At 41.0% G+C, this 18129-nt stretch overlaps 1 protein-coding gene across 1 annotated transcript in view; it reads left to right on the top strand.

Moving 5' to 3' along the window:
* ENPP6 (ectonucleotide pyrophosphatase/phosphodiesterase 6) overlaps positions 1-18129 on the top strand; it is a 113467-nt gene that overhangs the window by 43838 nt on the left and 51500 nt on the right. Inside the window, exon 2 of the mRNA XM_006882278.1 lies at positions 3532-3711. Within this exon, the coding sequence (XP_006882340.1) occupies positions 3532-3711 (180 nt within the window). The remainder of the gene's footprint in view (positions 1-3531; positions 3712-18129) is intronic.

The following is an 18129-nucleotide window of genomic DNA, read 5'->3' as shown; positions in this document are numbered from 1 at the left end:
AGATCTTTCTTCCTATTTTAGAGTTTTGCTATAATCTGTTCACTATGGTTGAGCCTATTGGTATTTTAAATACTAGTGACAAGAGATTCTAACAGCAAAGCAACCTATAAGCCAACACAGTTGTGGTGTTATCTTAAAAGTTAGCTTTTCTAGCTATTATGTTATTCCTCTCTGATCTCCAGCTACCTTAACCGCAGACGCACGAACCTTGCAATTCATCAAGAGCTGTGGGACTGGGATTTGAGGGAGTGCTTCCCACACTGAGCGGCAAGACTTGAGGGAGACTGGAGCAAGACCCTGATTAGAGCAAGACCCCAGTAATGATGGTGGTGGAGAGATTGTGCAGAGCCTGTGACACTGCTGTGCAGAGACTGTGTAACACGCATTTGTGCTGCCCACTCTTAAAGGTTACAGCTAAAGGTTGCTATTCTTGCCTAAAGATTGAAGGAGAAACTTACTTAAAACTTCGCTGAAGCTAAACTTCCTGGATGATTTCCATTGTGTGATATATTTTTTTCTTCTTCTTCAACTTATTTCCTTAATAAACCCCACTATACCACAACTGTGAGTAAAGTCTATGAATCAACAATAAATTGAACCCAGGAAGTGGTGGAAACTGGTGCAGGAGAATGGGGCATGACATGTCCAATCTAGCAGCTGTGTATTTACTACTTATTGATGGGGACAGTTCCCCTTTATGAAGCAGGTAGAAGTCAGACTCATCCATCCCCACATTGCATCGGCTCCTTTTGCAATAGTACAACACAATGACAGTGAGTATGATAGATGTCATTGCTGGTTGTCAATTTTGACTCTTAGTGACCCCATGGGATAGAGTAACACCACATATGCTCAGCTATAATCTTTGCAATTGGCATAATGCATAATATATCGAGCTGCTAACAATAACAAAAACCACAAAAAAAACCCCAAACACCTGCCCCCACCCCCAAAACCCCCCTAGCAATTCAAATACATCTACTAAGGGAGGATGAGAAGATAGTAAATCCTGTAGAAATTTACAGCCATGAAATCCCAACAGAGTATTGCCATAAGTTAGAGTTAACTCAGTGACAGTTTGCTTTTTTCTTTGGAAAAAAAGTTCTTTGATTGTTATACAGTCCACCTCCCACCCTGGACCACTTTACTATGCAGCTCTTATTCTGGACTCTTGTCATGCCAATAATACCTAATCATATATTTCTTTTATACAGTTCTCTCCCCCATCTGTTTAAACGCCATGCACATTATTTATCCTCTTTTCTTAGTTTCCCTCCAACCTCCATATCAGTCCTGTTCTATAACAGTGCCATTATGCAAAGTTGAATGTATTTTTTTTATGGGCTACCTAGGTTGCTATGATGAGGGAGAAAACCCCAAATCCAACAAGCAAATAACATAACCTTCTTCTTTGGTTATTCCTGATGTGGTGGTGGTAGAACTAGTCAGAAAATGCATTTTCTAGTCTTTGACTTGGCCCCTCTGGGGACGTGGTCTCCAGCTGCCTCATTGATCAGCATCTTGTACATATTCAGCTGTGAGATCAGCGTTAGAGAGCAAATCCAACCGTAGAGATGGTGGTGAGGTAGAGCCTGACAGTCCTGGAGGTGGAGCCAGAGTTAAAGGTTTTGCTTATTGAAGGAAGAGCTGACTTAGGACTCCTATGACGCAAAGCTTGCTGGATGATTGAGGGAACCAAAGGATTCTTATACTTGTGTATTTGGACTGAAACTCAACTAAAAAGCTGTCTGAGCTAGATGAGGGACTGTGTTTTGTTGTTTATCTGACTTGGGACTACTAGATTAAACTTGAACTTTCACCGTGTGCTATTTTTTGCCTCCCCTACACTCCCAACTTATTTCTCTAATAAATCCCACAACTTACTGAGAGTGACTGTAATGAAAATCCTGAGTCCATTTGCAATGAACTGGGGACAAAGGAATGAGTAGGAGTAAATGAGGGACAATCCTAACTGGGGATGGGGGAGACATGTACTAGGGGGAGGCTGTGGTGTGTATCTGACCTTGTTGCTATTTATTTGGTATTATGGATGTTATTGATGGAGACATTGTCCCCTTTGTAGAATTAATTGTGGTCAGATTTAGCCTTTTTTTACACTGTTACCATTACCCTTGTATCTTTTATACTGGGTCTCAAAGTGTTTTCAAAATTGTACTTCTGATTTCTCCTTGTTTTTATTTAAAAATTAAAAAAAAATAAAATTGGGAGAGATAAGGAAGAAACAATAGTGCAAACAAACAAATAACGACCAAAAAAGCAACTTTGGTTAAACATAGTTAAGGATCTTGGTGAAGCATGTTTTTATCACGGTGCCAAATGACTCTCACTAAAATTGAGGCAATTTTTGATGCACTTGCCAATGTTTGTGTTATTTTTACTTTAAAGATGTAACAGATTGCTCTAGAATAAATAATTTAAGCTAATGTTTCAAAAGCGTCCAAGTGCTTGCATCTTTCACTTCTGGCGTGTCTTCTGGGACTAAGCTGTGCCCAACCAAACCCACCCTCATTTCTCTAGAATGCTCCACGTGAAACATTAGTTTCTGGCTTCAGTTTACAAAGTTGAATCTATTTTTCCTCATTCTATTCCTCGTGTTATATCCCATCATTGTGCAAGACTGAAGTAATAACTCCAAGAAAGAAAGGAGTAACAAATCCACAACAGACGAGTTTCTGATCTTGTGGGAGAAGAAGTTGGAAAGGCTGCTGTGAATTCCAAGGGATCTACTGATCCATATTTTTACTTAAAAGCCATGAGCAGTAGGCCAAATTCTGCACATAATGTCCTCCTCAATTTAATTTTTTTGTTTTCTTATTATTTTTATTAATTTTAATGAAAATTTACAGAGTTTGGATTTCCATTCATTCATTGTTGCACTTTTCTCCCTGTGCAACCCCCCCCCCAAGTACACTCTTCTCTTTGAAAAGTAAATTAAAAATTCTTTCATTGTTTTACAATCCCTGCCCCCAGGTCCACTCCACTATGTAGCCTTCATTCCGGACCCCTATCATGACAATACCTAATCACATATCTGTTTTAAACAGTTCTCTCCCTCATCTGTTTCAATGCAGAATACATAATTTATCCCATCTTTTTCAGTCTCCCCCCCGAAGCCCAATGTCAGTCCTGTTTTACAACAGTGGCACTATGCACTATTTGTCCCTGTGTGACTGAGAAATTTCACTCAACATAATGTCCTCCAGAGTCACCCATTTTGGATAATATTGCATGAGTTCCTTATTTTTCAGTGCAGCATAGTATTCCATTGTGTGAATAATTTAAAGTAGCTTCAGACATCCCTCCCCATGCCTTTATGTACAACAACAAACAGCAATATGGCATAGTCTGGAAGAGATGTCCATGATAAAGAGAAATCAAAAGCAAATTGTTATACTATTTTTAAACAAAACATCAATGGTTTTTATACTAATTTTAAAAAAACCTACAAAGAGAAAAAAAGAAATGCAACCAGAGCAATGACCTGTCAGTTTTGTGCTCTCACCAATCTAGGTCGTTACTGCGAGGTTCACCAGATGACCGGAAACTACATGTGGGACCCCAACACCAACAAATCATTTGACATCGGTGTCAACAAAGACAGCCTGATGCCTCTCTGGTGGAATGGATCAGAACCTCTGTGGATCACTGTGACCAAGGCCAAGAGGAGGGCCCGCATGTACTACTGGCCAGGTGAGCGCTTTGACATGTGCTTTGCTCTTCTCTTCCTTGAGGAGAAAGGTTTTAGGTCTCCTATTCAGAGACCAAGTGAATTAAAAATGGTTCTTCATTTAACAAATACATATTTTTACTTTGAAATACATCATAACATTGGGTTAGACAAATATGTTATTTCTTACTTTTCTTCTGTTTCAAAATGTCATTGTGTCCTCCAGAAATATGTGGTATACATAATCTATTCTATTAACAGAAATATATGTGGTGTATAAATAATACCATTAATGTTATATATACGTCTATGGTCATGGTTATAATCCCATCTGAGAATGTGTTTTCTTATGTTAGAGTGTTCCTTGGAGGCAAAGATGGCAAAGTTTCGTCTTTCATACTTTGCACATGAAGCTCGGCAAAGATATTTCTTGGAAAGGGACATCGTGTTTGGAAAGATGGAGGGTCAGTGAAGGAGGGGACACAGAATGAAGCCCTGTCCAATCCTGTGTCATACTCAGTCTCTGCTGAGCTTAAGGCCGTCATTGTAGCCAGTGTGTGAATCCATCGCATTGCTGGGGTTTCCTCTTTTTAGCTGGTTCTTCACTTTTACCAAACCTGATGCTTTCTCCAAGAACTAGGCTCCTGATAACGTGCTCAAAGTATGTGAGATGACTTCTCAGCACCTTGTTTCTAAGAAGCAATCTGACTGTTCTTCTTCTAAGACAGATTTTCTTTGTTCTTTTGGGAGCTGATGGCCTATTTAGCAATTTCACAAACACAATTCAAAGATATCAATTCTTCTCTAGTCTGCCGTACTCATTGTCCGCCTCCCACATAGTTATGAAGCAACTGACAATTTCATGACTTGGATCACTTGTACCTTACACGTGATGTCCTTGCTCTTTAGTTCTTTGGCTGCAGACCTATTCATTGCATATATGTTTGATTTCTTGAAGTCTGTTTCCCTATGTGTTGACTGACTTCGAACTTCTCTCAACACTGAAGAGACGATTCAAACAATTTAAACTTTCTGGTAATGCGTTAAGTGAAGTGAGATGATGCATAGTGTGTTGTGCTGATGGCCACGTGAAGGAAGTGGGCCACTAGCAGGAGTGTGGAGGATGCTGAGGAGAAGTGATTACTTATGGAACTGCTGGGGACACTCAAGGCTGTGCCAGCTCTTACAGAAATGAAGAACACAAGCAGTTGGAGACCATGGAGAGCAGATTCACAGGCCTGGTGACAGAGCTGTGGGCACGGTGGGTGCTGTGAAAACTTCTACACAGCAACAACTGGTGTCAACAAAGGACCTTTTAAATGACCAGGCATACTGCTTTAATAAAATACTGGGCAGGAAAAAAATACACAGTGTGGCTCAGCAGAGAGTTTCAGGGGGATTGCAAGAGAGTTCTCTCAGAAGATAACAGGAATCCTTTTTGTAAAGCCATCTCAGTTGAGGAAGCTTTCAAGCAAGGGAAGGCTTTAAAGGACTCCGTTACCTTGAATGGAGACTCAGCTCTTCATACAGAGTTGAACCTTTTATTAAGGAATCAAGAAGGCACACCACACAGACTATTCATGCTTACTGGAGGAGATAAACTCAGGGTTGAACACAAAGTGATGGACTTTAAATCCAAAAGATGTTGCTGCATTTTCAGGTCCTTTCCAGAAGCATTGTGATCGACAAGTATGAGAGCACCCACGTATAGGTTTGAAAGAGGGAATGGATTAGGGACCATCCTAAAACAAATCAAAGTGAATACTGCCTTAACGCCATGAAGATCATCTTGCACAATACCTTGTTGGTTTAACCTTCGTGTCATAGAACACACTCTGAAGAGCATCTTCCCCACAATCTTGAGCCCCCATTCACCTGCTTTGTAGATGATCCCCTGTGGCCAGCCTTTTGCATAGCCATGGGTGCCAATATTCATGGCAAGGTCTGAGAGACTTAGAAGGGAAACAGTCACCATAGTTACTATTCATGACTGCAGTAGGAGATTATTCTTCACCTCATCCAAGAGAATCTAGAACCTTAATTATAAAAAAACCCAACATTTATTTATTTGTCATGGAGCATCTACAAAATCGAAAATAATGTAAAAATTTCAAGGTATAGATCTAAAAACTTGACATTCTGGATTTCCAGCCTACAAAACTGGTTGACCCATCTAATTAGCGTTTGTTTTTGCCTCAGACTCTGTTTTAACTTCTCCAGAATTATGCCAACAACTAGGCCAAGAGGCAAGCCATTTCAGAAGTGGATGCCCCTCCTGTAGACTACCTTAAACTGTCTGATGATTGGGAAATAAAATGCATCTTTCCTGAAAAAAAAATATATTTGTAACTTCTCTGAATCATCTCCTTAGGAAAGAAAAATCTACTCACCTCCTTTGTGGTGTGACAAACCCTGAGATCAGTTACAGTGTCATTTGCCTGAATGACATGTTGTCCTATGGTGTCACTTGTGACTCATAGTGACCCTATATACAATAACTTTGACCAGTCTTAAGATCTCTGACACACATACTTCCATTATCCCAGTTACTGAGTCAATCCATCTCATCAGAGGTCTTCCTCTCTTGTGCTGTCACTCCACCCTACCAAGCATGACGTCCCTATCTATGAACTGGCCACTTCTTGCAAAAAGTCCAAAGTATGTCCAGTGAAACTTCAGAGCCCTCGCCTCCAAGGAGCTGCCTGGTTTCACCCTCTCCAGGGTGAAACTGTTGTTCTCCTAGCAATCCATGAAATGTTCAATATTTTTCTCCAGCATCACGGCTCAAAGATATCAATTTTCATCCTTAGTCATTGTCCAACTTTTTGATACATCACAAGTAATTGCAAAGACCATGACCTGGATCAGGCCCACCTTAGTTTCAAGACTGACATTTTTGCTCTTCAGTATTCTTGAGAGGTCTAGGTGCCATCATATCAGGAGAGAAGAACCTAAAAAAGTCTCCTAGAATTTCTTCCCTGACTAAATGGAGATGAGCTGAATATTTCCCTATATTATTGATGGAAATAAGAATGAATTGTCTTGACACCGTCTCTAGTCTTTCTAAAGTAGTTACAGAAACAAAAACTCTGAGAACAAGTTGTCTCTGAAGGCATTGCTGTGCAGCTCAGTCAGAAATCCTGGCACCCTCCAATCTCACGAGTCAATGGCTGAGTTACTAATGGTCACTCCCATCCATTTCGCCTCCACTGTGGTGCCTTCCAGCAATATCTAATATGCTATTCAGCATTAATTTATCTTTGCAATATTAAGTGAAGTGGCATCTTTTCAAAACATGACTTGGTTTTCTTTTTCTTCACAAATCCTTCTCTTCCTTCTCCATGCCCTGCAGGACATTGTACATGTATGAGGCCTGGAAAATCTTCATTGCTCCACTGAGCTGTGTTATGACACTCTGAGTCTCGCCATTAAGTCAATATTTAGAAGTGCAATTTAGAAATGGCAGTAGTTCAAGTCTTCCTGTCAGGTAGATGAAGCAGCAGACTGAAAAATTGATCAGTGGCAAAGAGTCCAAAGTACCCCTCCTCAAGTCTCCAGAAATTTAATATTATAAACAGACTCTTTAGCACCCCACCCAACGGTGCCGTTGAGCTGCAGAGGGAGCACTTAATCCTAGAAAATTACCCCAGGCATTAAATCAAATAGGCAATAGGACCCCCAAAACCAGCCAGGAACTGTAAAGCCAGGAATACTCTGCAAAGAAGAAGCTAAGTATGTATCATTCCTTTATGCTACCTCTCAGTTTAATAGCAATGGAATTGTATTAAAGAAGAGGGTTAGGTTCACTTCACCATAAAAGAACAACCCACAGCAGAGAAAGATGGAAAACTGTCAAGGATGGGATGATAAGCAATAATTATGTGGAAATAGAGTTTAGACTTAGGCCAATCAGTGCTCTCTTAGACAGCAGCAAGTTTTTGTTTATTTATGTGCTATCATAAAATGTTAAGAAGGGATAAATAACAATAACCTTTTGGGTGTGTCTTGTTAAAACTCCTTCCACCAAATGTATGAAGAGACTTTTAAGTTGTACTCATTATGTTCCCTTTTCTCATTACATGCGCTGGTGATAGTGTCAGGTCTGGACTCTTCCTATCCATTCAGGTGTTCTGATCCACACATCACCTTCGAGCTGGGCAAAGACATTTTTTTCACCTGGCTTCCAATACCCCGCTTTCCAGAATTGTGCAAGTTGAGGAGTTAACAGGAAGGCATCTGACCTGAGACTTATCAATTTTTATTATAATAATCAAGCTGATTTCATCTGGAGACGTAAGGAGGTTTTACTGGCTGTTAGTCAAGAATTATGGATCTTCTTCAGGTTCTTCCCTTTCCTAGCATGGCAGATTCCAGACCATCTTTAATTAAGCTGAACTTCAGTACATTCAGACACAGGGAAAATTAAAAGCCCAGTATAAGTCACATAAATGTGTGAGCTAACATGTTTAGTTAAGCTCATGACATCAAACATCTGGCTAAAAATGGCTTCCCCCCACAAGAAGATATTTAACACTGCAAAGACAAAAGACCTGTATTTTCACTGAATTTTCCACTAATGTTACTAACCTAACATTAGACTTTGAGATGAATGTAATTTTAGTACTAGAAAAAGCTTTAATTAGGGTGCCATTTGATGGTTTGTACACTTAGGAGTTAAGAACTCATTTGAGAAACTATTCATCCCCTTTCCAGAAGAATGTACCTTTATATCCTACACAGTTCTGGGTTCATGTAATACAAGAGACTATAATGGTGGGGGAAATATAAAACTAAAAAGATACCTAATTTGTTTGGATTTTTTAAAAATATATTTTTTAAAATTTGAATCTTTTATGTAATAGAAACATATGTTAAAAACGTTGTTTCACCAGAGCACCAAGTGAAATCCAAACTCCCATAGTTAATGTTGTCTGGCAAGGATACGCCAAGGCCAACATTCACATTGCATCATTTCCTTTCGTAAGTCAATGCCTCATCTTTGGCAAAGTCTGCCTCACTGATGCTGTCTGTGTCCACGAGAAAAAGATTACAAATTTGCATTTCAAGTGCAAGATTGTTTGAAAGAAGTGATCTTCAATGCAGGATTTCTAGGCGTCAACCAGATTCTGTCTGCAGTGAAATTGAAGAGGTGTTGTCCTTCTGGATGGTTGCCTGCAGATGCAGTATCTCCGGCATTAGAATGTTTTCATAGCTGTCCAACCACAGCCAATCTGCTTTTTTCAGGAAGGTATCTTCGCCAAAAGAACTCACAATTTTTCAACAGTGTCCGTTGCAGTAATTGAAGAGCCTTGTAGAAAAAGAACAGCTTTATCCATAGCTGTGTAAGCCAAGTCACAATCCTTCACAAATCATGGCCAGACAATTTCTTCACAAAACAACTTTAAAGGGGTGTAAATTCAAGGCCCTGGCACTAACTTGACTTGTCAGGAGATGACCACGAGCAAGAACAGATACAGGCTTTGCTCCACTCTCTTCTCTCTTCTTCCTCATCTCAGAATTCATCATCCACTCTACGAGACAGTATTTGAGTAATACTTAAATAAAAGTAAAGGTCAAACTGGTTTAATCTATAAAAGGGTTGAAAAAGGCTTCCTTGAGAAAGTTAGAGGAATTAAGATTTGATAATATAGGTAAGGCAGATGAGTGGAAGCCCGAGTGTTGGTAGTAAGGAAGCTCAACAAGATAAAACAGCATGTGCTAAGGTCCTGTGGTGAGAGCAACAATGGTAGAATGTAGTGCAAGACCAGGTTAGGCTCTATGAATTTGTTTTACCCTGAGAGCCATAAGAGGTTATTGCAAAGTACTAAGAATGAAGTCAACAATGCATTTTGAAAAGATTATTCTGGCTGCAATATGGACAGTAGCTATCTGGAATGGAAGGGGGTAGATGGTTAGTGAGAAAGTTCTACAGTAACTTATGGAATTGCTGCTGTTGTTATGTGCCGACGAGTCACCTTTGACTCATACCGACCCTATGTACTATGTACAATAGCACGAAACCTTGCTCTATCCTGAGCCAACCTTATTGTCTTTGACACACCTACCACCATTACCCCAGTTACTGAATCAATCCATCAAGCATCTTCCTCTCTTGCACTGCCCCTCCCTCCACCCTTCCAAGCATGATGTCCCTCTCTAAAGACTGGTCCCTCCTTGTAACATGCCAAAAATATGTCAGACGAAGCTTCAAAATCCTTGCCTCCAAGGAGCATCCTGGTCTCACCCTCTCTAGGCTGAACATATTTGTTCTCCTAGTAGTCCATGGTATATTCAACACTCTTTTTCAGCACCACAGCTCAAAGGTATCAGTTATCCTTCTGTCATTCCTAGTCATCGTCCAGGTTTCTGATGCCTAGAACGTAATTGAGAAGACTATGGCCTAGATCAGGTGCACCTTAGTCTCCAGACTGACATAGATTAAGATAATTTGAACTGGAGAAGTATACCTCATTGTCAATGGTTACATTGAAGAGAGCTGAAGATGTATGTATATATGTGATTGATAAACACTAAACAGTCACTGAACTTATGAGTGTGAAGTGCACCTAGGGATAGAACACGCAAGAAAAAAGTGAAAAGATTCATGGGGCCCAGGCTTGGGAAAAGCTAATCTGTAATGGCCAGATGGAGGAGGATATGCCTGCAAAAGGAACTTCAGAGTGGTTTGAGAAGTATAACAATGGTCTTAACAGGCTAGAAAAGCTTCTGCTTAGGAAGTGACATGCATGGAAATCTATTGGCACATACTTTGTACAGAGATAAAAATAATAACATATTTCCAAGAAGGAAGTGGTCATCATTAGTGCCTCGTGTTGCTGCATGTTGTGAGAACTACAAAGAGATAATCAAGGCTCTGTATCTTGAGTCCCACTGGAAATTTCTGCAACTTAGTCTAGAAAAGACTATATAATCATGAGTGTGGAGCATCATTTAATTTCTAACTCTTGCAAGGGAGTCTTGATTTTAATAATGATAATGGTATTAGCTAACTGGCCTTGAAAGAAACAATATATAAAATAAATAAAAAGGAAATAAAAATGGCTTCCCCAAATAATAGTTTTCAGATAAATGGAAGATAATCTATAGGTTTAGTGAGTTCCCTACCTCTCAGACAGCAGTTGCTACTGAGCTGACTCAGAAGTGCAGTAAGCGAGCTCTTTAGAGCCAAAGACCGTGAAGCTTCGTCTCTCATACTTTGAGCTTGTTGTTAAGCAAGGCTACTCCTTGGAAAGAAGTATTATGCTTGGACAGGTGGAGGATCAGGGAAGGAGAAGATGTGATGAATTGACACAGTGATTGCTGCAATGGGCGCAAGCGTGCCAGAGATGCAGAGGATGGCACACAATAGGCCAGGGTTCAGACCTCATGTTCATTGAGTTGCTACAGTCATGCTTGACTCAGTGGTGCTAACAATGACAACAACAACACGACCTAATGTTCCTTTGAGTAGATTTGTGCTCTGTTGACTGGTATTTTTTTTCCCCTCCAGAAATAGACCGTCAGACACTTTTTTCTAAGATGCTTCTAACTTCCCAACCTCTGAATCCCATTAAATCACTCTAATACATTCCAGGTGAGACGTTGTAATGAATGTAGTGAATGGAAAAAAGTGAATGAGTGAAGCAATTTACCAAGAACATAGTTTCATTGTAAGTTATTCCTTCCATAAAATTTTAAGCATGAAGGAACTAAAGAGCAAATTCAAGCCTCAAGTTGCAAAACTCAAGGATGCTATGGGCAGAATATTGAATGATCCAAGAAGCATTAAAGGAATATAGAAGGGATATTTTAGGAAGACTGTCTGTACCAAAAAGATTTGGCTGACACACAATTTCAAGAAACAATATATGATCAAGAGGCAATGGTGATGAAAGAGAAAATTCAGGCTGCTTTAAAGAACTTGGGGCAAAAAACACAATGAACCAGGAATTGACAGAATACCAACTGACATATTTCAACAAAAAGGTGCTGCTTTGTAAGTGCTCCCCAGGTTTTGCCAAGAAATCTAGAGAATAACCACCTGGCCAACTAACTGGAAGAGATCTACATTTATTCCCATTCCAAAAAAAAAAAAAGGTGACCTCATAGAAATTACCAAACGGTGTCACTAATAGCACACCCAAGCAAGATCCTCCTGAAGATTATAAAAAAACCAAAAACAACAAATGGAACAGTGCATAGAACAGACAGAGAACTGCCAGAAGTGCAAACTGGATTTTACAAGAGGCCATTGCACTAGTGATGTTATCACCAATGTCAGATGGATCTCTCCCAAGAGCTCCGGGGCTGGGGTTGGGGTGGGGGTGGCGGAGAACCTTGCTCTGTTTGTAGCCCTTCTTCCCAGTTTCTACTCTTCTGGATGATGTGGTCAAGGGGACTCCTTGGGCTCATCACATGTTCTGTACGAGGTAGCATTTCCAACTTAAGGTCCTATTCCTGGAGATGTCTTCTGGTGACAGTCTTTCCACCCCACAAGGTTCCACTTTCTCGCTCTTTTAGAGCCAATTTACTTTTCACCTCTGTCCTTGTTTCATCTTCCTCCTTATGAGTGCTTCTGAATGGTGGATACACGTAAGAATCACCTGAGGCTGCTTTTCGAAAACATCAGTGCCCAGACTGCACCCTCTTAAATTCTGATTTAATTGGTTTGGGATGAAGGCCCTTCCATTAATGGTTTTTTAAAAGTTATGTGTCTGGCTGATGCTAATCTGCACCTAGGGCTGAGAAGCTCAGTTCGGGACACTTTGCGGCTTCCTGGTGCGATGAGCCCCCGGCTCCTCTCACAGTCCCCAGGGCCTGGTGCTCCATGTCCTCCTCCTTACCTGTCATGAGAATCCTCTTCCCATTGTTCTCTCTCCAGGGCTCTATCATGATTACAAAGCCCTCGAGGGCTGCCCTGTGTTCTGCTTAGGTACATGTGGCACCCAGACATCTTGGCCATCTCTGACCTCATGGGAAGAGAAAAAGAAATTGATAGTTTGGAGCGTCTAACAAATGAAGAACTTTACATACATAATCTCATGAAATCCTCAGCAGACTCAGAAGGAACTATGTCTACTGTCTCCACTTTGAAGATGAGGGGATTGACGCCATCAGTGAGCCCTGGGCTTCCATGCATGCTGACTGCAAATGTCATACATGCATGTTGACTGCAAATCCCATACAAGGTCCCTGGCTCTGGGGTTTGAGCTTGGGTCCATGCATGCTGACTGCAAATGTCATACATGCATGTTGACTGCAAATCCCATACAAGGTCCCTGGCTCTGGGGTTTGAGCTTGGGTCCAAGTCTGGGTCAACTTGACCTGCTCAGAAGGAGCGATCCTGACAAAATGATGAAACAGGGCCTAAACTGATGATGAATTTTTTTACTTAAATCCTATCATAAGCATAGTAAGCATGGGCTTACTTGTATTTACTAATTTGTAGTGCACTTTTTCACATTTTTCACCACAGTAGAGATTTTGGTTCTAGGTAGGACTGGCATCTGTCTCTCTCTCAATCCCACAGCACCTTCCTAAAGAACAAAAGCCTTTACAAATTTACAGCCCTGACAGGGACGGAGTATCCAGTGAGGTAAGCACGGACTTATGGGTGCTTACTAACCCATAGTGAAGAACTGAACATATTTCACTACATTTGTGGTACTTATTCACTACAGATTAGAAACCATAAGCCCTGGCTTACCTTAATTATTTATTGGGTAACCCACCCTGATTGTCCTCATAAGTGAAAAGCCAGTCTGCTTATTGGTAGCTCAGGACTGGACTGAATGCTTCCTCTGCTGTGCGATGTCCTCCTAGATCTGTACCACATTGTTCCTTATATCAGCAATCTGTTGGGGCAAAGTTCCAAAGGGTGAGCAAGTAGACTCAGCTGTTTTCTGCTCTGTTCTACTGAGTCTGTGGTCCTTTTCCAGTAGTGGTCTTTCCTTGTCTGACCCCACACTAGGGTATAGTCCTTGACCCAGAACCAGCAGCCAGGAAATTAAAAGACGTATTACAATGGGAAAGTCTGCTATTAGGGACCTCTCCAAAGTGCTGAAGAGCAATTATGTCACTCTGGAGACTAAGGTCTGCCTGATACAGGCCATGATCTTCGCAATCACTTGTTATGCATCAGAGAGTTGGACAATGACTAGGGAGGATAGAAAGAGAATTGATGCCTTTGAGCTTTGGTGTTGGAGAAGAGTGTTGAGGGTGCCATGGACTGCTAGGAAAACAAACAGATTCATCCTGGAGAGGGTTAAACCAGGCTGCTCCTTGGAGGCAAGGATTCTGGGGCTTCATATGACATACTTTGGTCATGTTGTAAAGAGAGACAGGTCCTTGGAGAGGGATATCATGCTTGGGAGGGTGGAGGGCAGGCACAGGAGGGGAAGGCCCTCTATGAGGTGGTTTGATTCAGTGACTGGAGTAATTGAGATGGGTGTGTTGGAGGCAGTGCGATTGGCACAGGACAGAGCAGGGCTTAGGCTGTTGGACATAGGGTCGCTATGAGTTGCAGATGATTCAAGAGGACATAACAAAAACAAATGACAGAGGTAACTTGCAGACACTAGTGTTAAAGCCCACCTTTGGCCTCATTACATCTGACTGTAGGCTAACCTGCCTGCCTTCCTACAGCAGAGACACAGCCTAGGTAAAGCAGGCTCATCCTCTGCTTTCACATTAGTCACTCTTCAGGCCTAGTGAGTCATTTTCAGCTGAGTTTCTGAATCAGCTCTAATGGATGAATTACTTCTCATCTAAGTTCCTTGCTCTCTGCTCTTGCACACAAGGCTGGTCTTCAGCAGCATCCAGAATTCAGGCCCGAGTCCACAACCCTCCTCTCTCTGGCTGAAGACGCCAAGGCCTAAGGTCTTCAAGCCTGTGGGCCAGGATGACTTTGGGGAATGGGCCTCTCTGATCAAAGGCGACACACTCTCCAAGGACTTGTTCCCACAAGCTCCTGTGCCTCAGATGTATTTCCCTGGAAAAGGTTACATGTTTCTAAGAGAGTTAATTGGCTTAGCTGTTTTAATAAGCTCTCTTGAGACATGTATTCAACAGTTGCACACCTGTCTCACATCACATAAAATGCAGCTCACAGGGGTTATTGTTACAAGATGTGTCAAAGTTGGCAAGCGAGAGCTGGAAGAGATTTGGAAGGAGAGACCTGGGCTCTAGGAAGTTTAGAGAAATGTGATTTTTCTGTGCTTGACTTGGTGGTCCTCGGAGAAAGCTGCCAGTAAACAGTCTATCTGCAAAAGCAGGATGCATAGTGGAAAAGTACCAGAGCCGTGGGTTCTGATAATGAACCGTGAGACCTTGAGACATTCACTTCTCCAAACTGGAGCCTCTGATCAACTGTGAAACAGGCATTGACAGAAGACGGTTGTCAGTGTTAATGCTCAAGGAAGAGCACTGTCCACATTATCTATATCTAGGCAAATTTTTGGCTCATGGTAGTATAAACTGTTGTAAAACACAGCATATTAAAGTACTAACTGGAAATTTAGTATTTTTTAAAATTTATTATCAATTTCAATGAAAATTTACAGAGACTTTGGGTTTCCATTCATTAATAGTTGCACTTTTCTCCCCTCCCAACTCTCCCCCCTAGTACACTACCTTCTTGAAAAAGGAAAACTTCTTTCATTGTTTTACAATCCCTCCCCCCAGGTCCACTCCACTATGCAGCCTTCACTCTGGACTCCTATCATGACAAAAATGCCTAATGACATATCCCTTTTAAACAGTTTTCTCCCTCATCTATTTTAATGCAGTATACATTATTGAACCCATCTTTCTCAGTCTCCCCCCAACCCCAATGTCAGTCCTGTTTTATAACAGTGGCACCATGCACTATTTGTCCTTTTGTGACTGGGATACTTCACTCAGCATAATGTCCTCCAGAGTCACCCATTTTGAATAATATTGCATGAGTTCCTTGTTTGTCAATGCAGCATAGTATTCCATTGTGTGAATATACCACAGCTTCTCTATCCATTTGTTCGTTGATGGGCACTTAGGTTGTTTCCAACTCCTTGCTATTGTGAACAAAGCTGCAATAAACATGGGTGTGCATATATCTGCTTGGGTGTCAGTTATGGTGTCTTTGGGCTATAATCCCAGTAGTGACATTGCTGGTATCTCTATTTGCAACTTTTTGAGAAAGCGCCATACCGCCTTCCACAGTGGCTGCAACATTTTACTCTTCCACCAACAGTGAATAAGGGTTCCAGTTTCTCCACAACCTCATCAGCATTTGTTGCTTGCTGTTCTGTTAAATTTACTATTCTAACTGGGGTGAGATGATATCTCATAGTTATTTTGGAAATTTAATCTTTTGAGTAAATACTTTTGGGGAAATATTTACATAAAAGTGCATGGGGTTTAGTGGTAGCTTTCACTGATTGACTTTTAAGTTTTATTTAATTCTATACTTTATTTGGGTCCGAGGGTCAGCTATACATCGTTAGAACTCAATGGTACTTAACAAAATATACTTTTCTTGTTTTTTTTTTGTTGTTGTTGTTGTATGCCTACATCCTAAAGAACAATAATGTGTTCTAAGAATATCAAACACTAAAGAACACAATGTGTTGTGTATGTGTTGAGTACCATCAAGTTAGAACCGGTCCAGAGATGACCCTCCTGCAGGTTTTCAGTAAGTTAATGGCATGGGAGGAGATTGCCCATCCTTCTCATGTGCAACAGCTGGTGGATTTGAACTACATGCCTTTAGGATTGCAGTGAAGCTTCTTTTCATTAGGCCATCCCAGCTCTTTAAGACTCTAGACGGAGATAAGAACAGGCTCTAAAAAATGAACCCTAATTATGGGTAATTCCTTTCCAAGTTTTGTGGGAATAATAAGTTAACAAGGTGGAGTAAAGCCAGACACGCTATCATTTTTAAGGAAGCCAAAATCTTATTCCAACAATCTTTGTTCAACTTTGAAACAGAAAAAATCAGGCCATTGCCTTTGTTGTTGTTGTTTCCTTCCTCGTACAGCCCTGGGGCAGAGACTCAAACCCCAGCTTTCCCTAATGTTGATGGAGGGTAAGCTCAGTTGACAAGATTCCATGCTCCCTGTGAAGCTATGGAAATGGCCCCAAGACAACAACCTATGAGGTTGAGCAATTCACCCACATATCGTAGAGCCAAGGAAGAGGTATCCCAACTCTCAACTAAATGAAATAGTCAAAGAACTCTCTCATGAGATCCAAACAATACTCTCTTCTCCAGTCTGTTGATGTCTATCAGAAAAAGACTAAAGAAAACAAAACAAAGCACCCACACAACTTTACCTAGGAATAATGAACCTTGCTTCCTCTAAAAGTACCTGTTCAACTTATTTCTTGTTCCACTATGCTGTTGCTGACATTATTTTCATTTCTTTATTCTGGGCTTTAATATTAGAGGTTATTATTATGTGCTGATGAGTTGCTTGAGACCCATAGCAACTCTATGTACAACAGCCCTAAACCCTGCTCTATCCTATGCCAACCTTATTGTCTCTGACACACCTACCCCCATTTCCCCAGTGACTGTATAAATCCATCTCATCGAGGGTCTTCCTCTCCTGTGCTGTCCCTTCACCCTCCCAAGCATGATGTCCCTCTCCAAGGATTGGGCACTTTTTGTAGCATGCCCATAATATGTCAGATGAAGCTTCACAATCTTTGCCTCCAAGGAGCAGCCTGGTTAAACCCTCTCCAGGATGAATCTGTTTGTTCTCCTAGCAGTCCATAGAATATTCAACACTGTTCTCCAGCACCACAGCTCAAAGACATCAATTCTCTTTCTATCATCCCTACTCATTGCCCATCTTTCTGACATATAGTAAGCAATTGTGAAGACTATGGCTTCCATTCAAATGAATTATACCTGAGGACTTGCATTCAGCACATAGAGAGATAGTGTCTTCTTACCCCATTCCCTGGTTCTCTGACCACTGAATAGATACCTATAATAGATACCTAAGAATTCCCAGTTGTTCTGCTATAAAGTGTCCCCATCCCTCCACTCTGCTTATAAATACAGGATGTATTTATTAGATTATAGAAGAAAAACAAGAATCTGTCAGTCACATCTCACTTCCAGCTTCTCAAATCAATTTATACATGGTGCTTTCTGGACATTTTAATTTTTACAGAGTAAAGCTATCATTGTCTAATCGTCTAGTTCATGGGTCTTCAAATCAGGATACCCAAAGACTTCCAAGAGCAAGCACAGTTTGTTTGTTGTTCTTTTTTCTCCTTTTTTTCTTGTTGTTTGCTGTCAAATCAGATCCAGTTGGCACAAAAGGAGATTGTTCCTCCTTCTCCAGTAGAGCATCTGGTGGATTCAAACCACGTGTCTTTGGGATTGCAGCACAGTTTCTAGCCACTAGGCCACCAGAGATCCAACAAACATAGTTTTAAGGAATCGATTCTCT

Source organism: Elephantulus edwardii, unplaced genomic scaffold (genome assembly GCF_000299155.1).
Source record: "Elephantulus edwardii isolate Elephantulus edwardi_28Jun2011 unplaced genomic scaffold, EleEdw1.0 scaffold00018, whole genome shotgun sequence".
In the NCBI taxonomy this organism is placed as follows: Eukaryota; Metazoa; Chordata; class Mammalia; order Macroscelidea; family Macroscelididae; genus Elephantulus; species Elephantulus edwardii.
This window is presented reverse-complemented; position numbering and strand designations above follow the sequence as displayed.